Source organism: Papio anubis, chromosome 15 (genome assembly GCF_008728515.1).
Source record: "Papio anubis isolate 15944 chromosome 15, Panubis1.0, whole genome shotgun sequence".
NCBI classification, from domain to species: domain Eukaryota; kingdom Metazoa; phylum Chordata; class Mammalia; order Primates; family Cercopithecidae; genus Papio; species Papio anubis.
The window spans coordinates 63714437-63739831 of NC_044990.1; the positions used below are offsets into that span (position 1 = coordinate 63714437).

General features: G+C 35.9%; 1 protein-coding gene across 1 annotated transcript; it reads left to right on the plus strand.

Annotated features, from left to right (window-relative positions):
• Nucleotides 1-3569: 3569 nt before the first annotated feature.
• LOC101022429 (40S ribosomal protein S25) lies at nt 3570-4094 on the plus strand. The gene has a single exon (XM_003913982.3). It carries the CDS (start codon nt 3659-3661, stop codon nt 4034-4036), a length of 378 nt encoding a protein of 125 aa, XP_003914031.1. The 5' UTR covers nt 3570-3658; the 3' UTR covers nt 4037-4094.
• Nucleotides 4095-25395: the final 21301 nt, after the last annotated feature.

A 25395-nucleotide genomic window follows, 5' to 3' on the forward strand; every position in this document is an offset into this window, starting at 1 on the left:
TCAAGCATTATGGTCACTGAGAGTATTAGTAAACTAGTAGCTACATAAATTCTTTCAGTGTTTGAATATTTCTTATAGGCATGAATGGATTAACAGCATTCCTGTAGTTAATATCATAACCTGTAAGTGTTAAGAGTTACCTCTATTTTTTATTTAGGACAAACTACAGTTTTAGAGTTCACAGTTAATAGTTTAGATGTCCAAAGCAGCTGTAGTAACATATCCTCTGAGTAGATTACCACTTTTGGCATTTGACTTTAGAGGCAATCATAGCTTCTTTAATTACTCTTGAAGAGGTAAGAAACTTAATATTCTCTCCAAAGATGGCTTATCTATAAACAAATCTCTATTATGTTTCCTCATGAAGAACAATTAGCCTTGTCTTTCTTTCTGTGTCAAGAGAGAACTATCTGGTGTGTCTGTCACCAACTGTGCATTAAAGATTCAAAAACAGTTGTCAAACATTATGCCCCCTTCATCTAGTTAGGTATTGTTAGGCTAAATCAGCATGAGAAGATCATGGATCATTTCTTGTGTGTTTTTCATCTTAATCTGAGATAGCATTCATGATTGACAGTTTTATAATTGCTAATCATGCTCTCATTTTCTTCCTACTACCAGAATCACATAACTGTGTTACAGTTATTGGACATATCACTTACTTGGTAGACTTTGTCAAATGCTGTTAGTGGTTCAAGTATAAGATTTCTACTGCCAATTACTTTGTAATCCCTCTGATGCACCCCATCTGGTCTTTCATATTTTTAGCAACATAATATTGTAATATCAAATTCCTCTCATTCTTACTTTTAACTTTCTGTAACAGACATATGCCACTACGCCTTTCCTTTTGTACCAGTTGTTTGATTATAATTTTTTATTTCCGATTTTTTCTTAGAATTAAAAGTGTTATATATCACTTTATTTACTAAACAGAATACTGTAAGTTTTAAGATTTTAAATGCCATTTGAGAATTACCCATAGTATTGAGTCTAGAACCATTTGATCTGTTTCACATTCGTTTGCAAAGAGATAAAACTAAGACAATATCTTCATAATACACTAGACTTTAATGGACACATAACATAAAATTGTGTTTTTGTGAGTTTAATTGGTGAAGTTTCTCATATGACCACATTAAAATACTGTTTGGATAAAAGGAAAAAAAAAAAAAAAAAGGACATCTTCCAAAGTAAAAATAAGATGCAGCTGGAAAGAAAAAAAAAATTAACCCTATCAATGTTATTGTAAAAGTTGAGCAGTATATCCAATATCTATTCCCAAATATCAGGAAAGAATGTTGGATTGGGCCTGTGTGAAGAATGTGGAGTGCCAAATAAAACATTCTAAACAATCTACCTCATATATTTAATAGAAAAGAACTTAACAACAGTAATAATGAACATAGGGTTAAAATTCTGAGACTTATGATAATGCTATTTTGGAATATTTTTGGAAATATTCCCATATATTAGGACATAAATTCTAAGTAATAAATAAAACATTTTAAGTATTCCGATATAATTTCTTATTTAGAACAAAACAAATTTTGGCTTCAGTGCTAGAAAATCTGCAAAACTCAACACTGGACAAAAACATCACAAAGAATGAAATGAGGCAGTTCAGAGAACACTGGAGAACACAAATAGTTAAAATATGGTTATAATTAAATGAATAAGTGGTAAAATTAAGTCAAATTAGTTACACATCCTTGTAACTAAAGTTGGACTATACCTTGCTGAAAGGGGGGATCACGAGGTCAGGAGTTCAAGACCAGCGTGACCAACATGGTGAAACCCTGTCTCTACTAAAAATACAAAAATTAGCCAGGCGAGGTGGTGCATGCCTGTAATCCCAGCTACTCAGGAGGCTGAGGCAGGAGAATTGCTTCAACCCAGGAGGCAGAGGTTGCAGTGAACTGAGATCGTGCCACTGCACTCCAACCTGGGCGACAGAGCGAGACTCCATCTCAAAAACATAAAAATAAAACAAAATAAATAAATAACATGCATTAGTATTGTTTATGCAAAAAGCAGCCAATCCAGATGGTATAGGAATTATGTTTAATTGAAGACTGAACTAAATATTTGGAGCTTACATATCAGAACCCAGCAGGAAACAAATTATTCACTTAGACTGGATTTTAATGGAAGTTTAATAAAGGAACTTGATATGGTGTGGCTGTGTCTCCACCCAAATCTCATCTTGAATTGTAGTTCCCATAATCCCCATGTGTTGTGGGAGGGACTGGGTGGGAGGCAATTGAATAATGGGCAGGTTTTCCCATGCTCATGATATGCTTATCTCATGATAGTGAACAAGTCGCATGAAACCTGATGGTTTTATAAAGGGCAGTTCCCCTGCACACACTCTGTTGCCTGCTGCCATGTAAGAAGTGCCTTTGCTCCTTGTTTACCTTCTGCCATGATTGTGAGGCCTCCCCAGGCATGTGGAACTGTGAGTTAGTTAAGCCTCATTTTTTGTATAAATTATTCACTCTCAGGTATTTCTTCATAGTAGTACGAAAATGGACTAATAAAGGACTAATTACAAAAGATGAGCATAAATTTGGGGAATAGAAAAACTTTAAGTGATACATAGAATTGCCCAGACCAGAAAGAAAGGGAGTGGTAGGTAACTCACAGAGAGTAGCTATATTGAGAGGGTCCACAGAAGGAACTCTGACATTGACACAGGTTGCAGTCACCCACTGGTATTCTGCAATGAGTGAACAAGGTAGACATATATACAGCCAAAAGACATATGAATAACAGCTCAACATCACTGATCATTAGAGAAACATAAATCAAAACCACAATGAGATACCATCTCACACTAGTCAGAATGGCAATTATTAAAAAGTCAAAAAATAACAGGTGCTAGAGAGGTTGTGGAGGAAAAAAAATACTTGTACACTGTTGGATGGAGTGTAAATTAGTTCAACCATTGTGGGAAGCAGTGTGATGATTCCTCAGATAGCTAAAAACAGAACTACCATTTGACCCAGCAATACTATTACTGGATATACCCAAAGGAATTTAGATTGTTGTATCATAAGGACACATGCATGTGTATGTTCATTACAGCACTATTAATAATAGCAAAGACATGGAATCAACCTAAATGCTCATCAATGATAGGTTGGATTAAGAAAATCTGGTACATATATACTATGAAACAATATGCAGCCATAAATATAAATGAGATCATGTCTTTTACAGGGAGATGGATGGAGCCAGAGGCTGTTATCCTTAGCAAACTAATGCAGGAACAGAAAACCAAATACTGAATGTTCTCACTTATAAATAGGATCTAAATGATGAGAATATATGGACACATAGACTGGAACAACAGACTACCAGAAGATGGAGGGTGGGAGGAGGGAGAGAATCAGGAAAAATAATCGGTACTAGGCTTAACACCTGGGTGATGAAATGATCTGTACAACAAACCCCTGTGACATGACTTTACCCATATGACAAGCCTGCACATGTGCCCCTAAATCTAAAATAAAAGTTAAAAACATTAATATCCTGAATGTTCTCTCCAACATGAAATCTCATGCAAGTGTCTTCTATTAACTAAAATCTAATGGAGCCTTTTTGTCCGACATCTTAGCAAGCCTGCGGTGTCTGCTGCTGCTCCCCGAGCTTCGCAATGCCGCCCAAGGATGACAAGAAGAAGAAGGACGCCGGAAAGTCGGCCAAGAAAGACAAAGACCCAGTGAACAAATCTGGGGGCAAGGCCAAAAAGAAGAAGTGGTCCAAAGGCAAAGTTCGGGACAAGCTCAATAACTTAGTCTTGTTTGACAAAGCTACCTACGACAAACTCTGTAAGGAAGTTCCCAACTATAAACTTATAACCCCAGCTGTAGTCTCTGAGAGACTGAAGATTCGAGGCTCCCTGGCCAGGGCAGCCCTTCAGGAGCTCCTTAGTAAAGGACTTATCAAACTGGTTTCAAAGCACAGAGCTCAAGTAATTTACACCAGAAATACCAAGGGCGGAGATGCTCCAGCTGCTGGTGAAGATGCATGAATAGGTCCAACCAATTGTACATTTGGAAAAATAAAACTTTATTAAATCAAAAAAAAAATAAAATAAAATAAAATAAAATAAAATCTAATGGAAGTCTAAGGCTAAGGTCGCCTGACATTGTCCAGACAGGTGAATCTGCCAGAGCACAGAACAGGGTGGAGAATGGATGTGATATGGCACATTAATGATTTTCAAATAACAGTAAAGTAATATCATTCATTATACTATGTGGATGTAAGGCAAACCAGGATATCTTCCAAAGCGAGAATAAAATACAGATGGAAATAGATCTCAGAATGTTGAGTTTATATTTAGATAGCATAATAGAACCCCTTTGTAAAAGAGGGTAAATTTGTGGTCACTTCATAGAGGTCAACTGGACCTCCCACCCCCAACAAAATGTGGTTCTGGTGTTGAGACTAATGGATACCACATATATACCAAGAGTGTAAGAACAAATTTAGATTCACATGCTGAGGCTTTCTGGGGTGAATAGGCAGGCTGTCCTGCAGGTCTGCAGATGAGTTTCCCTGGAGAGCAGGACGGGTGGCTACTTTGGGGTTTATGGTAGGTAATGGGTGGGGCTTGTGTTAGTTGGAGTTCCCATGCATGTAAGGGAACACTTTATCTTTCTTATGATCTCACGCAGATGTGTGACAGAGTGAAAGGGAAGGTGGTTGGGCTTGAAAGCTAGCAGCAGTATAAAAAACAAAAATGGAATCAGACTACTTATTTCAGTAAAGAACATGAAAAGATGAGTAAAAATATATAAATGATCAAAATATAGGAGGAACAATCAGCCATCACAATAACCACGAACTTGCGAATTGTTTTGAGAACATACATATGGGCAATTCCTTTTTCTTGGTTCATTTTGCACTGCTCATCAGCTTCGTATTTGTTTAGTTCAGTTAGTACCTCTGTATCTTTCCTTTACAATTCCCATGTAAGCTCCTTTAGGAAATTTTCTGTTATGTCTTCTACTGCATTACCAAAATCTGTAGAGTGCCTGACGCACAAGGAACTTCTAGGAAGCTGATGAATGAAAACGTTATTATCTAGTTACCTCTCAAACAATTATGTAATTGTCTGGATATAAATAGCTCTAACGATTTTTTTCCAAATTGTGAGTAATCATTAATATTGAAGAAGAGAGATCATATGAATATGGTTGGGTAAACTTTGTGGGTTTTGTTGTTGTTGTTGTTGTTGTTGTTTTTGAGGTGGAGTCTCGCTCTGCTGCTCAGGCTGGAGGGCAGTAGCTCAATCTTGGCTCACTGCAACCTCCGCCTCCTGGATTCAAGTAGTTCTCCTGCCTCAGCCTCCCAAGTAGCTGGGATTACAGGCGCCCGCCATCACACCCGACTAAATGTTTATGTGTATTTTTAGTAGAAATAGAGTTTCGGGGTTTCACCATGTTGGCCAGGCTCATCTCGAACTACTGGCCTCAAATGATCGACCTGCCTTGGCCTCCCAAAGTGCTGGGATTACAGCAGTGAGGCACTGTGCCCAGCCTGGTCAGGTAACCTTTGATTTCACATTTATTATACATGCTTTAATGTTGATTGACTTCTAAAAAAATATTTATTCGTTACCTTTGTAATTTTCAAAAGTCTACTTTCTTTAATTTGAAGAGTCAACAAAGTAAATGTTCAATATTGATAAAGAAATTCAGCATGAGATTTGCTTGTGATTTCATTGCAGTTTACTTATATATAAGCAGTGCAGTAATAGGCTTAAATATGTAAAAAATGAATGCATAATTCTGTAAGCCAGACTTATATTGCTATCTGGGTATGTTTTTTTTTCGAAGCCTTTGCAATGTTTTGACGTTGTCAAGTAAGAGCAATGTTTTCTAGGACAAGGAGAGAAATATGTTCTACCTGGACATAAAAATGTGTCTCAGTCAAGCACTATCTTCCTTGACAGATTACAAAGATTTCTGAATTCAATAATAGAAGAGAAATACTAAGTTAAAGAATTGAGATGTCATCATAATTTTTGTCTTTAATAAAATGATAAATATCAGATATATTTAAAGTGAGATACATTTCAATGATAATTGAAATGATCATTCATTTACGTTAAACTGGTATCATCATCCCAATATACATGAGCACAACAAAGAAAACTTCCCATAGAGGTTTGTTGTTCTTCCAGGACCATTATTTTAGTGAAGGAGTTTGAGGAAATTTCCAAAAGCTGGATTTAATTCATAAGTCTTATTTAAATACTTATTTCATTAAATATTTTCAATTATGTAACATGTGTCTAATTTAACTTTAGGTTATATAATAAAAGTAGCACAGATAATATGAAATTCAATGCTATATTAGTTGTGCAGTTGAATTATGAATTAGGGAAAGGTTATATTAGATTAAAACATAATTGAGTTTTTTGGCTTTTATGCTAATTTGTACAGATATTGGATATATAGACTCTGCATAATCAAGTATCCATAGGACATATAGTACATTTTAAATTCCAAAAGCTCATGCTAATATAGCAGCCTTTACAAAATATATTTTGTGTATGATTTTATATTTCTATTTTACACCTAATATCTACACGTAATATTAGGTAACTTCAAACTTTAATTTCTATAAACGATCACTGCATTCCACAATGCTGGGCATAACTGATTAAGAAGATGACATACAGTCAGCAGAAGTGGACTAAAACTCAGTGGTTTATTTTCTCTATTTCATTTGACATATATTTTACATGTTTAACTTTGGTTGTGCAAGTCTGTGCTTGTGTTTCTTCATATATAATGTTATTATATTTTATATATATTTATATATAATGTTATATTTTAATAACATTTTATTTTATAATTTAAAATATTTAATAGTGTAAAATATTATATTTAATAACATATTTTAATATTTTAAATATAAATGTGTAATTACATGTATATTAAAAATGCAGAGCTGGAGAGGAGGAAATATTTAAATAATCATTAATCTGTGTCCCAAACATTTCAATGGCTGTTTGACCTTTAGTCAATGGAAACATAAATGTTGCAATTGCTTTGACAACATTTTTTCCTATAACCTTCTTCTAAATTGGGCATCTTGACAAATTGCCTGTGAGTTTGGCATTAATTCAGACATGCAATTTTCATGCAACATGGATTTAATATCATGTACTTTATCTAATGCACAACCCAATAAATAAAGAATAAATCTGGCTATACTGACAATAGTAAAGAAAATAGATACACATATATACAAACAGACATACTTGCATACACGTCATGGGGGATTTAAGGAATTTTCTTCTAAATTTGATAAAATGTGCTGACTGCTTTAATCACATATTTAGCATCTAATTGCCATGACTATATGAATTACATTGATGATACTAAAGTAAAAAGAGATTAGATGTTATCAATTAAGACTTTGTGTATGAAATAACTCAGAAAATCTAGTGTGCAATCTCTGTCATGATGCTTGACCAGTAACATTAACTCTTTAATTAAAAACAAAAGTTATTTGTAATTATAGTTTAGTGCTTAATTTGAGGTAAAGAGTGAAAACAGGGCCTTCATAAGAAATAATAGTAAACTCCTATCACTTTTCAGTTACAGGTTCAGAGAGAAACATGAAATCAATGTAAGGTTTTAGTTTCTTATTTCCTAGCCAATATAATCTCAGGTTTAGAACTTATTTTAAAAATATTCCTTAAGTATTTATGATGCAAGTTTTCTATTGATTTAGTCTCTGATATTTTCTGTCTCATCAAAGGAAATGCACAGTAAAAATTCACATACTTCATTCTCTACATTTAAAGACCTGCACAAATCTCAGGCTTTGGAATATGGAGGAAAGAAACAGAAGTAGGCCCAAATGTTAGATCTAAATAAGTTTTTTTCACAGTGACTAAGCTTCTAAGTCCTATACCATTGAATATTTATAAGATGGCACATCATTTAGAATAAAGCATTTCAAAGGGAGATTTTTACCCTAATTTATTTTTACCTTAATGCATATATAACTTTTTATTTTCATTGCTACACTCTACTATATACAATAGAGGCAGCAAAAGTAGAGCAAGGATGGAATTTCTTTGTATTAATATAGCTTAAAGTTTAAACTAGCTTTTACCATTCAATTACTTATATTAGAGCTGGGTGCGGTGACTCATGCTTGTACTCCTAACACCTGGAGAAGCCAAGGCTGGCCTATCACTTGAGGCCAAGAGTTCAACACCAGCCTGGCCACCTTGATGAAATCCTATCTCTACTAAAAACACAATAATTATCTGGGCATAGTGGTGGGTGTCTGTAATTCCAGCTACTCAGGAGGCTGAGGCAGGAGAACCACTTCAACCTGGGAGGTGGAGGCTGCAGTGACCCAAGATTGCCCCACTGCACTTGAGCCTGGGTGACAGAGCAAGACTAATTAAAAAAAAAAAAAAATTACAGCCAGGTGCTGTGGCTCATGCCTGTAGTCCCAGCACTTTGAGAGGCTGAGGTGGGCAGATCACAAGGTCAAGAGATTGAGACCATCCTGGCCAACATGATGAAACCCCATCTCGACTGAAAATATAAAAAAAAAAATTAGCTGGGTGTGGTGGCAGGCGCCTGTAGTCCCAGCTACTCGGGAGGCTGAGGCAGGGGAATCGCCTGAACCTGGGAGGAAGAGGTTGTAGGGAGCTGAGATCACGCCACTGCACTCCAGTCTGGCAACAGAGTGAGACTCCACCTCAAAAACAAAAACAAAAACAAAAGAACAACAAAAAAAGGTACACGTATGCCTCATTTTATTGTGCTTTGCTGTATTGCATTTAGCATAGTGCGAATTTTGGTTTTTTGACAAATTGAAGGTTTGTGGCAACCCCATGTTGAGCAAGCCTATCAGTGCCATTTTCCCATTGCTCAATTTGTGTATCTGTGTCACATTTTGGTAATTCTTGCAATATTTTAAACTTTTATTATATCTGTTATGGTGATACGTGATCAGTGATTTTTGAGGTTACTATTGTAATTGTTTGAAAGTACCAGGAACCGCACCTGTGTAAGAGGATGAACTTCATCTCTAAATGTGTTTGTTCTGGCTGTTCCTCAGATGGGCTGTCCTAATCATTCTTTCCCTCCTTGGGTCTCCCTGATTTTCTGAGATACAACTTTGTTGACATTAGGCCAATTATCAACCCTTCAAGTGTTCAAATGAAAGGAGGAGTCACATGTCTGTCACTGTAAATACAAATCTAGAAATGATTAAGCTTAATGAGGAAGGCATGTCAACAACTGATCTAGGCCAAAAGCTAGGCCTCTCGTGCCAGTTAGCCCAAAGGAAAATTTCTTGAAGGAAATTGAAAGTGTAATTTCTGTAAGCACACATATGATAAGAAGGCGAAACAGCCTTATTGCTGATATGGAGAAAGTTTTAGTTCCCTGTTTAGAAAATAAAATCAGTCATAATATTCCCTTAAGCCCAAATCTAATCCAGTGCAAGACACTAATGCTCTTCAATTCTATGAATGCTGAGAGGGGTGAAGAAGCTGCAGAAGAATAGTCTGAAGTGAGCAGAGGTTGGTTCATGAGTTTTTAAAACACCAATTGTTCCCAAAACATAAAAGTGCAAGATGAACCAACAAGTGGTGATGTAGAAGCTGCAACAAGTTATTCGGAAGATTTAGCTAAAATAATTGATGGAGTTGGTTACACTAAATGACAAATTTTTATTGTACATGAAACAATCTTGTACTGGAAGAAGATGCCATCTAAGACTTTCATAGCTAGAAAGGAGGAGTTAATGCCTGGCTTCAAAACTTCGAAGGACAGGCTGGCTCTCTTGTTAGTGGCTAATGCAGCTGATGCCTTTCAGCTGAAGCCAGTGCTAGTTTACCATTATGAAAATCACAGGGTCTTTAAGAATTGTGCTAAATCTCCTCTTCCCGTGCTCTAAAAATGGAACAATAAAGCCTGGATGACAGCACATCTGTTTCAAAATAGTTATTGACTATTTTAAGCCCACTGTTGAGACTTACTGCTCAGAAAAATAGAATCCTTTCAAAATATTACTGTTCATTGAAAATAAACCTCCTCACCCAAAAGCTGTGCTGGAGATGTACAAGATTAATGCTGTTTTTATGCCTGCTAACACAACATCCACTCTCTAACCCATGGATCAAGCAGTAATTTCGACTTTCAGGTCTTATTATCTAAGAAATGCATTTTCTAAGGCTATACCTGCTCTAGACTTAGATTACTCTGATGGATTTTGACAAGGTAAATTGAGAACCTTTTGGAAAGAATTTCCCATTCTAGATGCAATTAAGAGTATTTATAATTTGTGGCAAGGTCAAAATACCAACATTAACAGGAGTACAGAAGAAGTTAACTCCAACTATCACAGATGATTTTGAAGGGTTCAAGAATTCAGTGGAAGAACTCACTTCGGATGTAGTGATAATAGCAAGAGAACTAGAATTAGAAGTGAAACTTGAAGATATGAATTACTGTAATCTTATGGTAAAAATTTGAAGGATAAGAGTTGCTTCTTATGGATGAGAAAGAAAGTGTTTTCTTCAGATGGAATCTACTACTGCTGAAGATCCTGTGAACATTGTGGAAATGACAACAAAGGATTTAGAATACTATATAAACTTAGTTGGTAAATAGCAAGAGAATTTGAGAGAATTATCTCTAATTTTGAAAGAAATTCTACTGTGGGTGAAATGCTACCAGACAGCATCACAGGCTACAGAGAAAACTTTTATGAAAGAAGAAGTCCATTGATGAGGCAAATTTCATTGTTAACTTATTTTAAGAAATTGTCGTAGCCATCTCAACCTTTAGCAACCAACATTCTCATGAATCAGCGCCGTTAACAGAAAGGCAAGACCCTCCACCAGCAAAAATATTATGACTTGCTGAGGGCTCACATGATCATTAGCATTTTTTAGAAATTTCTAGAGGCTAGAAGTCTGAAATCAAGATGTGAGTAAGGCTATGCACTGTCATCAAGTTCTATAGGTTGTCAGTAATCTTTGGCATTCCTTGGTTTGCAGCTGCATAATTCCAATCTGTTTCCATAGTCACATGGCCATCTTCCATCTATGTTATTTGTTTTCATATGTGGTTCTCTTTTCTGCATTTCTGTTTGTGTATCTCTTCTCCTCTTCTTACAAGGACAGCAGTCATGCTGGATGAAAGACATACCCTACTCAAGTATGACCCCATTTTAACTTACATCTAGTTATATCTCAAAAGGCACTATTCTAAATAAGGTCACCTTAACAGGCACTAGTGAGTAGGACTTCAGCATACCTTTCTGAGGAGCCCAATTGAACCCACCACAGTGTTTGCTCCACTAACATGAGTACGTCCATTATAAAAATTGGTTGACTATGGAGAATTGATAGAGCTCATCACTTTGAAAAATCAGTGCTCATCCAGGCATACCTCAGAGATAATGTGGGTTCAGTTCCAGACCACTACAATAAAGCAAATAGGACAATAAAACTAGTCCTACAATATTTTTGGTATCCCATTGCATATAAAAGTTAAGTTTACACTGTACTATAGTTACTGAGTGTGCAGTATAATTATGTCTACATTAAAAGTGTACACACTTTAATTTAAAAATACCTCATTTCTAAAAAATGCTTATTTCTTTCTCATCCACAAGAAACAACTCTTACCCAGTCTCAGGTAGTTCTTTATAGCAATGTGAGAAAAGACTACTACAGAAAGGCACACATGACCTAGATTTCTAGTCTTTTTGTCTCTTTTTTATGAGAACATTAGGGTGACCTGACTAAGGTCATATGCACTAAAAGGATAGGAAGTAATCTGAAGTGGTGACTGACCTGGTTGTAATGTCAGGATCTATTCTGATTTGGTGGAGGACTGGGTCAGGATATACTATGCCATTGTTATTGGCACTTCCTGACAAGCCATTGTAACTTAGATTTTCTAACCCAGGTGAAGATAGTGAACATAAATTTCTGTCTACGGTCAAAGAGTAAAATATTGATTTAAAAAACTAAATAGTAAAAAGCCCTTGGAATAAGAACAGACATTATAGTTGAGTGAGACTAAGAATAGCCAATATTTCTAAGTACTTTTCATATGCCTGTATTAGATTCTTTATTTCTCATAACAGCTCAGAAATGGAGGCTCAGAGAGACTGTGTAACTTGCCTAAGGCTACAGAAATGTTAAGTGGCAGAAAAGATGTCCCAACATGGGCAATATGACCAGCGGAATTGTGTCCTCCAGAAAAATATGGGTTGAAGTCCTAACACTAGTCCCTCAGAAAGTAACTTGTTTGAAAATAGGGTCTTTGCAGATTTAACAAGATTAAGATGAATTAATTCGAGTGAGTCCTAAACCAATATGACTGGTGTCCTTTTAAAATAGGGACATTTGAACACAAACACATATGAAAAGAAGATGGTGTGAAGACATACAAGGAGTATTATGTGAAGACCAAGGATTAAAGTGATGCCCCTACAAGCAAAGGGATACCTAATGCCACTAAAAACTGGAAGAGAGGCATGGGAGAGTTCCTTCCCTGGTGCCTTTAGAAGGAGGCTAGCCTTGCTAACACCTTTCAGATAATACATGTCTGTTATTATAAGGCACCAAGTTTGAGATTATTATAGCAGTCCTAGGAAACTGATACAGGCAGTTTAGTTTGAAAATCAATGTATCCTCTCAAAGGCTTTGATCTTTGCACACAACATTTTTACATTTTAAATTTAAATTTTGGAATCACACAGAACATTGACTATTTGTGAGAAATTTTCTTTGCTAGAATTTGATAAAAGAAAGTTATATTAGATACTTCTTACATATATTAGTCAGTATATGTAAATGATTTTAAAAAAATGAAAATAAGAAAACCAAGAATAACCACCACAGTAAAAATATGTTGGCTTTATAAACTGTAATATTAATACTATTTCTTAAATATGCTACCTGTTAAGTATTTAAAGCATACTATATTAAAAGTAGAAAGTTTAATTTGATAATATAAATTTATGAGGGAATAATGTGCAATTTTTAAACACATGAAAAATCATCCTCCTAAAGTCAATTGAACAACTGACACATAAATCATTCAACCGAATGCTTTGAAACTTGGTATCTGTTGCTGCATTGTAATGTCTCCTATTCTGTCAAATTAAAAAATAAATTTGATGCAGTTTATCAGTGTATTAGTCTGTTCACATATTGCTATAAAGAACTACCTGGGACTGGGCAATTTATAAAGGACAGAGGTTTAATTGATTCACAGTTCTCCAGGCTGTACAGGACACTTGGCTCAGGAGGCCTCAGGAAACTTATGATCATGAAGGAAGTCAAAGGGGATGCAGCACATCTTCTCATGGCTGAGAAGAAGAAAGAGAGCTAAGGGAAAAGTGCTGCACACTTTAAAACAACCAGGGCTCATGAGAACTCAGTTCTATCACAGGAACAGGAAGGGAGATCGACTCCCATGATCTAATCACCTCCCACCAGGCCCCCTTCCAACACTGGGGAATACACCTCGACATGAGATTTGGGCAGGGACACAAATTCAAACCACATCAATCAGTAATTATTTCTTTTCTTTAAAGTATAATCTATTAACTTAACTCTCTAAATGTCTTTTTCAAATGTGTTTGGGTCAGCAGCAGGTCCTTGTATTGCAGGCTTTCGCAACAGATGGCTTGAGATTGTCATTACATTAATCACTAAATACTCCTTGGTTTGTCTTAGGTACTATGAATGCTAACTAGAATCTTCCTTCTACTGATGATACAATTCATGGCATCTGCCCATTTTGTGCTTCATTGTGCCCTGTCAAAAATAGTTACTATTATTTTCAAAAGTTTCACTGTAAGGGAGAGACATGCTGAGGCTGCAGTTCACACACACCACTGGAGTGTCTATCGGCCTTAGCAGGTGTGAACATGCCAGAAATGTGGGCCATTAACTGTAGCAATTTTACACAGTAGGATGGCATATTGTATACCAAGAAAATAATGCATAGGGATTTATTATATAGAATTATCCTTTACTGAATGGCCTTTCAATTCATCAAGTAAAAACCATCTCAATTAGTTCTCATGGTCTAAGACATCTACTGTTTTGTTCAATTCTGACACTAGTTTTCAAAATGCATGCATCAGCAAGACTCATGAAAAATCAGAAGGACCCATGATTTTAAAGTGTTTACATTTTAAATGTAAACAATAAAATAAATTCATAAGCAGAGCTTTATCAAAGTACCAGTGTCTGACTTAATTTGTTTTTAATGATTAGGGACCCGTATCTGAAGATCTAAAAAAAATTTTGGCTAGGCTGAGTTGACTAAAAGTAGGAGAGAAGAGTGAATTATTTTTAATCAGGGGGAAAAGCTTGACTGAATGTAAACCTGCAGATAAGTCTTAATGATGACCAGGATAAACAGAGAGAGTAAGAGTACATGCAGAGGGGCTTTAATGGTAATGGAAGTTTGTAGGAGATTGAAGATAACAAAAACAGGCTAAGTAGATGTGATTCACAGTAAGCTATCCTATCGCCTTTAGTTTTTAGAGCCACTGTGTCAAATTGCATGACAAACACCATGGATTTGAGAAAAAGTTCAAAATATTGGAATACGAAACAAATGAACTTACAGCAACAGAGTAGAATAGTGGTTTCTAGAGGCTGCAGAGTTAGGGAAATGGGAAAATGTTGGTTATAAGGGTACAAAGTTTCAGTGGCACAAAAGGGATAAATCTTTTGAGATCATTTGCTTAACATGGTGAATGCAGCTAATAATAATGTATTGTATATTTCAAAATTGCTAAGAGTAAAATTGAAATTTTCTCACCACAAAAAATTTACTATTTGAGGTGGATACATTAATTAGCTTGATTTAATTATTCTACATGTATGCATATATTGTAACATTGTTTTGTACCCAATACATATATATAGTTATAATTTGCTGATATACAATAAAATTTTTTAAAAAGATGATTAGTACTGAAAATGTTTATACTACAATTTGTTGAATGCCCACTAAACGTCATGCAATATTTCAAATGCTTGGGATATGTTGATGAGCAAAATATACCTGTGGTCATAACACTTATCTACTAGTGGATAAAGACTAAATAATATGCAAAAAGCATGAGAATATGGAAGCAGTGACAGAAGTTGAGAAAGCAGAGATTTGATATGAAGCTGTTACTGTAATCCAGGTAAGAGATGAAGGCAACTTTGTAAATAAATGTGATGTGGTATCCTAGATAGTATCCTTGAACTGAATAAGAAAATTAGATACAAACTAAGGAAATCTGAATAAACTATAGAATTTGGTTAACAATAATATATCAAATATAGGCTCTGCTCAATTTTTCCATAAACATTTTTTAAATTAATAATAATATATTGATAATATAATAATATACTCGGTTGTCTTATCTTTACAACCCTCCATGTTCATCCCTTTCCACTTTATTTGCTTTGCTGTCTCCATCAACTGGTTTGCTGATCACACCGTTTGATTGGCCCCTGGTTATAATTTTCCTCAGATCACCTCTTTTTATCCACACTCGAAATTGTTGTACTTGGACATCGTGAAATTTCACAACACTTTGCTACTATGCCTTTTAAAATTTATTATTTATTATTCTGTGCATCTCAGTGGGCCTTATAATGTGGCAATATCTGTCTATATTTATTCAGGAATTTTTCTTCCATAATTTATTTATTTATTTCTGCCCACCTCCCACCCTCTCTGTTGAAACTGCTTCATTTGAAAAGATGTTATTCACTTCATGATGAATATCAAAAAGTTAATATTTATTCATATGTAGTTTATTTCATTTATTTTCAGTCAGCCCATGCAAATTATTTTAGTAATCATTTCAATTTTCACACACAATTTATCTTTCTCTGATTTCACCCTAGTTGAATGCAAATTGCCACCTTTTCTTTACTCTGAACAGAATTCCTGAATATGGAGAGGGAAAAGCCCATAGTAGGCGTAGATTTTGGTAAGTTTAGATGCTTGATCACAAATATCAAATAAGTCCTCAGCTGCATCTAGAAATGTACTACATATCTCTGATTTATGATCTCTTTTTCTTTCGGTTGTATTTTTTACATGTCCGTTTTCTTCAAACATATACATCTTCTCACTCTCATGAGTTTCTTATTTTACTGGAAAAAAAAAAAAAAAAACTAGGAAAAAGATGAGAGCGGAATTTCCTAATCCTACGACAATAAATCTACTATGATTTCATTTAGGGCCTCTTTTGTGTAACAAACTGTTTCCTATCTGAGACTATCCACTCTCCCTGTGTACAAGACTTTGTCATTTCTTGCCTTTCTTAAGTAGGCATGTTTCTCAAGTGTCTTTCAAGCTCCTTTTTCTCTTCCTGATTAAAAAATGCCTATCTTTTCAGTACAATTCCTTAAGCAAAGTAAGATGTTGTAAGAATTACACTTTAAAAGAAGAAGAAATTTCCATTTGACATCACTCTCTAATTAATGGCAATTTCTTTTTCCCACTTTAGCAAATGTAATCAAAAGAGTATTTTCAGCTCACTGATCTACTTTGTCTCTTCCACAGTCAAACGAAGCTATTGTTCCCACCATTCATGTTAATTTTTCAGTGCTCAGTTTATATAACCCTCACCTTCATTGTGTTTAGTTGATCAACCACTAAGTCTTGAAGGACGCATTTTTTTATTCTTTTACTATTTTTTTGTTTTTCCTTTTACTTAGCTGGCTCTTTCTTTTAACTACTCTTTTGTTGAATCATCTACATCTTCTAAGTGATGAAATGCTGGGAAAAGAAATGCTCCAAGGCTTTTTTCTAGAGGTGGTCCATCATCCTGTAAGTAAAGAACAGAAACTGAAAATATATCAGGGTTAAGTAAGGAAAGAGAACAGAATTATGAAAAGAGTTAGGCTCTTAGTTTACAAGCAATTTCATTGTGAATAATGGAATTAAGTAGAGTGAAGGTAAGCGAACAGTTTGTCTAATCATCTCCCTAATATTCCTTCCAATCTACTTATGTCCATGTCTAATAAACAGTGAATATCTTCTCTGCATTCCATGCCAATTTACACATATCAAGATAAATTTTTCTTTCCTTAAATCCTTAAACTCCTCATTCTCTTTGTAATTTTCTTTGAAATATTGAAGCTGACTGTCAACGCTAAGCTAATCTGTTTTCTATAAATTCTTCCTGTGTATATGAGATTGAGTAAGTGATTCAGAAGACCCAAAATGAAGAATCTGCATTTTTTTTTGAGAGTCTGGCCCTGAATGTAAAGAAGCTAAAAAACTCTAGGATACACTTTATTTTGGTACCTGTTGGAGGAGAGCATAAGAATGTAACCAGAAATAAAATGTGTTTTTTACTCTATGTTTTTTTTGTTTACTAGTTATCAATAAGATTATTTAATAATAAGTCTACCATTCCAGTTATCCACTCTCTTGAACTTGTGATTGGGTAGTATTTATATACTTTTATTACAAAGCCCAATCAGTTATTTTTTAATAGCTTTATATATGTATAGTATGTATGCATGTGTGTATGTATCATATGCATGTGGGTATATACACACACACATTTTTTTCCTTCTAGTTTTTAAGCTAGTTTCAAAACTAGTTTTTCCTTCTAGTTTTGCAGGAAGTGTTGTAAGATCTTTCTAGAGTAGACTCCATTGTGATTCTTTTAAATAAAAATGTGGGCCAGCCACGGTGGCTCACAATGCCTGTAATCCCAGCACTTTGGAAGGCCGAGGTGGGTGGATCACGAGGTCAAGAGATCGAGACCATCCTGGCCAACATGGTGAAACCCTGTCTCTACTAAAAATACAAAAATTAGCTGGATGTGGTGGCACATGGCTGTAGTCCCAGTTACTCAGGAGGCTGAGGCAGGAGAATCGCTTGCACCCGGGAGGCGGAGGTTGCAGTGAGCCAAGATTTCTCCACTGCACTCCAGCTTGGAGACAGAATGAGACTCTGTCTCAAAAAAAAAAAAAAAAAAGAAAGAAAGAAAGAAAAAAAAATTGATTTAAAAAAAGGGATGAAATTTCTAGAAATGGATGAGGAACCAACCTAAGTGTTCATAGTTCTTATTAAAGTACTATTTATGTTGTTTCCAGTATTCTGCCAGTATGTACGAATTCGCAATTACTTGGATGCTCCTGCACAGCAGTAGTGCTGATTATTTGGTAATTTGAGTTTGCCTGTTCTCTCAAAGCAAAGTGTCTGCAGCTTATGCACGACTATTACCCCGTTAGAGGGCAGAGAGTGCACTCAACATTCTATTTTCTGTGGACAGGAACTGCCAGTCTGTTGTGAAATTCAGTAAAAAGTTTAAAAAAATCAAAAATTATTACTTAATTATGTGTCGGAAATTCTGAACTTTTATTTGGTGATTTCTGACAGACTTCCCTGCAATAGGCAAGAATTGGCATCAATTATCTATGTTCACTGCTAAATACAGCATGAAGACACAAGCATCAAATATTTCGTCAATTGAATGAAGTTTTGCTTTAAAAATGGACTATTGTAAGCTGGTCAGTAGCCATGAGCCTCATTATTTTCTCTTACAAAGTAATTCATGATAGTTTACAGGGATTTTCCTTGAATGTTTAAGCCTATGATTATGTTTAATAAAATAGATAGGTAGATAGAAAAAAAATAAATTTGCAAGCTCTCTCTCTAATCACAGTGAAAAGTTCCTATATTTTATTAAGCACATCTAAAATTTAATGTTATTTCAGTAACAAAGTACTGACTCAAACTTTCAAATGATCAATTTTTTATTAAATAGTTCAAATCATGAGGCATTCTAATATATAGGTTTTCATACATACTTTAGAGTTTGGAGATTTTAAATTAGAGCGTACCATTTCAGGAAATAGTAAAAAATTCATAGCTTTGAAGTTGGCTTTATGAAATGTCCCTGAAAATGATATTCTGCTGTAATTTACAACAAGCCTTAATCTTAAAAAGAATTGTAACTGGCCACCTGAGGGACTTAATGGTTTCATAGAAATAGCACTAAAGGAGGATCCAAAATTGAATACAACAATTCTAAGGTATATTCTCCCATTTGGTTTGTAATTGTGTGAAAGAAATTTGACCTCTTTGGGACTCAATCTATTAAACATATATTGTAAGAATGTATTTAAATACTAAGGTTATTTTCAGTTCTGTCAATATATAATTGGAATTTGTTCTTATCTTACACTGCCAATGTTATTCAACTTCTCTATTTATAGTCTAGCTACTATAATAGTCTACATTAAACTTTGATGTAAAAATGTCTAAGATCAAGATATCTTAAGGGAACATGAACATAGCAAAACCCAGGTGGTAGGTGGTCTTTGATCAAATTGCTATAATTTATATAATACAAAATATTAACATACCAAGATTTGATTAAACTCTTAAGAAGCAGTTACTTGAAATATGTCATTCCGATTTTTGCCTAACATTTAACATAGTTTTCATTTGTCACTTCTTTCTATGTGAGTCATCATATGCGAAGAGGCAGAAATTATATTTATTTTTACCTAGAAAAATTAGTATTGAGAGTTTTTAACTAGATATTAAGTTAGTTAGATAGCTGAAAGGGTAAATTTTTAAAAGACTAAGGTGTTCCTTAGGACTGGGAAAACAAAACGCAAAGGTTAAGATGATTAAAATTTTGAATCTTGGCGGAGGAGACTTGAAGAACTGAAAGTAAGATCCCTGAAGCTCTGTGTCTTTTCTAAAAGAGGCTTCATGAGTCTGGCACCCAGACTTTTGGATGTTCCTTCTGTAGAGAGGTGAGATCTATGTGTTCTTCCTTTGAATCATTATTGGACCCCTTGCCAACAGGATGCCTTACAAGTCATGCTGTTTAATTTCTGAAATTTGGCTTTCCTTTGGGTCTTTAGAACACTTTTTGCTGGGAAAATCACTTGCCCTGTAAAAAGTCTGTCCACTCTACACCGCCAGGCTGAAGAGGCCACTTGTATGCACTTCTGTGGGTAGTTCAGTTGATCTCCCAGTTAACAGCCAGCAGCTATGCTAGCAATGGGAATGAGCCATCCTGGGTGACAGTCTAATTATGCCAAGAGATGACTGCATGATTGCAGCCTTAGCCAACATCTGACTGCAACTGCACAGCGGAGCCCAAATGAGCACTGCCCAGTCAATCCCACACTGTGTCCCTGACCTGCAAATTTGTGTTCTAAAAGAAAAGGAATGTTTTATGTCACTCTAGTTTGGGATAATTTATTATACAGCAATAGTAATGGCAGCAGAATGCAGCAGTAGGCAGACAGAAAGGTACAATTTCCTTCTTTTTTATCCAGCCGTGTAGTCTCTCTCCAATGGTCCTGGTTAGCAGTACCTAGCTGGGTGCTAGCTGGCAAAGCAGAAATGTGTTTTGCAGAGTTTTAGGCTCTGCATCACAAAGCAGAGTAAGAAACAGTTGATTCAGAACAGAGAAACAATAGTTTAATAAATGGTATATGATATTTATATAAAGGATGAAAACCATTCCAGTCTAAAATTAAAAATTTAATTATACTTAATATTTACAAAAATAATATTGTAGGTGTTTGGAAATAACATCAAAGCAGTAAACTAGGACAAGATTTTGGAAAATGGCACATGAATTATTATTAAGTGGAACTAATCTGCTTGATGGAATCAGTATACATTAAGACCTACTCATCTCCAAAATTAATCTGCACCTCTATGACCATTGTCATGAATAATAATTAACTAATTATTAGAACAGCTTTCAGATAATCTCATTTTGTCATTAGAAAAACTAACACACATTTAGCCTTTACTGTGTCATTCTTAATAATCAGGACACCTTAGCAATATAACTACTGGAGTTAAAAAGAAAAAAATAGCAAAAATCAGAATCAGGACAGATTACATATTGCCATCCTCTTCATAGATGGGGTATACTGTAGTGTGTTTGTCCCAGCATATTTTAAGTGCCTTACAGTAAACTAAATAATCATTACTACTACTAATACTATTATTATTAATAGTATTAATAATAGCTGGGCATTGTGGTGGGCACCTGTAATCTCAGCTATGAGGGAGGCTGAGGCTAGAGAATCGCTTGAACCTGGGAGGCAGAGCTTGCAGTGAGCTGAGATCAGGCCACTGCACTCCAGCCTGGGTGACAGAGCGAGACTCTGTCTCTCACACACAAAAGTAATAATAACAAAATAAAATAAAATAAACTCCTTTATAATACTATTATTATTAGTAGTAAAAATAGTTGCAATTTGCCAAAATGAGTTCTGACAAGATCTGATGGTTTTGTGTTTAACAGTTCCTCCTTCCCTTGCTCTGTCTCTCTCACCTGCCCCCATGTAAGACGTGCCTGCTTCCCCTTCTGCCATGACATAAGTTTCCTGAGGCCTCTGCAGCCATGTGGAACGGTGAGTCAATTCAGCCTCTTTCTTTTGTAAATTACCCAGTCTTGGGTGTATCTTTATAGCAGTGTGAAAACAGACTAATACAGCAAATTGGTACTGCAGAGAGTGGGGTACTGCTATAAAGATAACCTGAAAATGTGGAAGTGACTTTAGAACTGGGTAACAGGCAGAGGTTGGAACGGTTTGGAGGGCTCAGAAGAAGAGAGGAAGATGAGGGAGTTTGGAACTTCCTAGAGACATGTTGAATGGTTTTGACCAAAATGATGAAAATGGTGTGGACGATAAGGTCCTGGTTGAGGTGGTCACTGATGGAGATGAGAAACTTCTTGGAAACTAGAGAAAAGGTCACTCTTGCTATGCTTTAACGAACAGACTGGTGGCATTTTGCCCCTGCTCCAGAGATCTGTGGAACTTTGAACTTGAGAGAGATGGTCTGAAATTGGAACTTATGTTTAAAAGGGAGACAGAGCATAAATTTGCAGCCTGACCGTGTGATAAAAAAAAAAAAAAAAAAAGAAGCAACCCATTTTGTGGGGAGAAATTCAAGCCAGTGACAGAAATTTTCATAAATAACAAGGTTATGCAAATTTGCATATGTAATGAAGCTATGGTATTAACTGAATGTTAATAGCCAAGACAATGCAAGACAAAGGGAAAAAGTTCTCCAGGGCATGTCAGAAACCTTCAGGGCTGCCCCTCCCATCATAGGCCCAGAAGCCTAGGAGAAAAATATGGTTTTCTGTGCTGGGTCCAGGGTCCTGCTGCTCTGTGTATCCTTAAGACTTGGTGTCCTGCATCCCAGCTGTTTCAGCTCCAGCCATGGCTAAAATGGGCCAAGGTACAGCTCAGGCTATTGCTTCAGAAGGTGCAAACCCCAAGTCTTGGTGGCTTCCACATGGTGTTGGGCCTGTGGGTGCACAGAAGTCAAGAATTGAGGTTCGGGAACATCTGTGTAGTTTCAGAGGATGTATGGAAATGCCCAGATGTCCAGACTGCTAGGACTGTGCAGAAGGGAAATGTGGGGTTGGAGACCCCACACAGCGTCCCCAGTGGGGCACTGCCTAGTGGAGCTGTGAGAAGAGGCCCACTGTCCTCCATATCCCAGAATAATAGATCCATCAACAGCTTGAACGGTGCATCTGGAAAAGCCACAGGCTGGAAAAGCCACAGGCAGTCATGGCCAATCCATGAAGGAGCTACCCAAGGCTTTGGGAGCCCACCCCTTGCATCAGTGTGCCCTGCATGTGAGATATGGAGTCAAAGGATATCGTTTTGGAGCTTTAAGTTTTAATGACTGCTCCACTGGATTTTCGATTTGCATGAGGCCTGTGACCACTTGGTTTTGGTCAATTTCACCCATCTGGAATGGGAACATTTACCCAGTGCCTGAACCCCTATTGTAGCTTGAAAGTAACTAACTTGTCTTTATTGTATAGGCTCATAGGTGAAAGGGACTTGCCTTGTCTCAGATGAGACTTCAGACTTGGGTTTTTGAGTTAATGCTGGATTGAGTTAAAAATCTGGGGGACTACTAGAAAGGCATGATTGGTTTGAATTGTGAAAAGGGGTGAGATTTGAGAGGGGCCAAGGCAGAATGATATGTTTTGGCTCTGTGTCCCACCCAAAACTCATTTCAAATTGTAATCCCCATGTGTAGAGGGAAGGAGGTGACTGGATCATCAGGCCAGTTTCCCTCAGGCTATTCTCATAATACTAAGTGAGTTCTCATGGAATCTGATGGTTTTATAAGTGTTTGGAAGTTCCTCCTCATTCCTCTGTCTCCTGCCACCTTGTGAAAAAGGCACTTGCTTCCCTTTACCTTCTACCATGATTGTAAGTTTCCCAGTGCCTCCACAGCCATGTGGATCTATGAGTCAATTAAACCTCTTTCCAGCCAGATGGGGTGACTCACGCCTGTAATCCCAGTAGTTTGGAAGACCGAGGCAGGAGGATCACCCGAGGTCAGGAGTTTGAGACCAGTCTGGCCAACATGCTGAAACAGTTTCTACTAAAAACATAAAAATTAGCCAGGCGTGGTGGTGCTCACCTGTAATCTCCGCTATGATGGAGGCTGAGGCTAGAGAATCGCTTGAACCTGGGAAGCAGAGCTTGCAGTGAGCTAAGATCAGGCCACTGAACTTCAGCCTGGGTGACAGAGCGAGACTCTGTCTCTCTCTCTCTCTTTATCTCTCTCTCTCTCTCACACACACACACACAAATAATAAAATAAAATAAAATAAAAATAAAGTATTTCCTTTATAAATTACCCAGTCTTGGGTATGTCTTCATAGCAGTGTGAAAAGGGACTAATACAATACTCAATAGCAAAATAAAGAAATACGTGTCAGAAGTGTTATCACAGTAGCCCGATTGGGAAACATAATGGAATTTGAATTCAGATTTATTTAACGTTCAGAAATACATCTATCTGCTATAAGCCGACATGTTAACATAATTACCCATGACTTCAAAAACATGGATTAAATCATACAAAAAATATCTGATAACTCTGCAAACTATGGAGGACAGTCTATACTTTATAGTTTTTAACATGTCTTAAACATTCTGGGAAAATTATTCTGTCAAGTGCTCTTTTTATGCTGTGAATTTCATGTTATCTTGATTAGTAACACAAAGAAGTCCTGCTGATTAACTATTATTATTTCAGTTTTGTGTTGAGAAAAATGAAGTCTCATCAAGGTTAGAAATGTCCCCAAAGCTACTCATGTAAGCACGAGAGAGTGATAGAGTTAGAAACCCAGCAGTTTGATACCAGAAACCATGATTTTATGTTTTTCACTTTGCTTCCTAGTAGGTGCTGGTAGTTGCAGAATCTATTTAAATGGAATCCTGGTTTGTGATTAGATCTCTCTGCTCTCATCAGTCCTAGAGGATCACTTTGAAATAATTAATAGATAAAGCATGCATCAGTTTTTCTTCTATAACCATTAATAGATTTTTGAACCCAATCTAGATACCTTAAAGGATCTTCAAAGCAAAAAGAATTTTCAAAACAAATAGACTTTTAGAAAGTTAATAGTTATAATAGTTACAAGCAGCAAAGGCCTTCCCCAAATCATGGGCTATAAGGCTGTGACCTGAATATATGAAGTCCAACTCGGTATATCAGGGTAAGAGCTTGCCAAGTGGTGTAAACTGCCTATGAAAACAAAGGGTCACATAATTGGAGCTACCTAAATTATGGCCATTAATTCTGTAGATCATAATCATTTTATAGGAAGTTTCCTTTATAAATTTCAGTTTTATTTAGGTACCTTAATGTGGTTGCACATTTAACATCCAGTATTAAAGTTGTATATTTATAGCTCAAAGTATTATACAAAGTTCTATATCTTCCCAAGAAAAGATTTGTCAAAAATAAAGTCACTAACATTGGCCAATTTTTACATTTTTCAAGATTCTGAGAGTAGGGTAAGTGAGGAATTCAACAGAGTGAAGTATCCACCAATCTCAGTTGATGATAGCAACGTGATATTATTTATTTATTTGTTTGTTTATGTCTTGCTTTGTTTGAGGCCAAAAAATGGGAATATGCAAATTAAAACAAATAACAAACATCAGGCTGAAAGTTTTCCTGGCCACCAAAGGAAAATGAAAAAGTTGGGACATGATTATTTATTATTTCTAACAGAGAGAACAAAATGAGTTCCTAAAAGAAAACAAAACTCTTAATACTAAGCTGTTAAAAACATTAAAAACAATATCTCATGTGGAGTTGCACTTAGCAAGCACAAAATGACATGGAAGTAAATACATGCACATATCATTTCATTAATGATAGCATTAATTAATGATATAAAGAAATTAACAAGGTAGCCAGTACCATTTAATAAATTGATGTTTGCAAAAGGCATGAAACTCCTGTATCAGGTACAAATAAATTTACTACCCTAGCACAGTAAAAATCATAGGCTTCATCATATGTCCAT

Coding starts and splice junctions, on each gene's coding strand:
- LOC101022429 (XM_003913982.3), top strand. CDS start 3,659: ATGCCGCCCAAGGATGACAAGAAGAAGAAGGACGCCGGAAAGTCGGCC.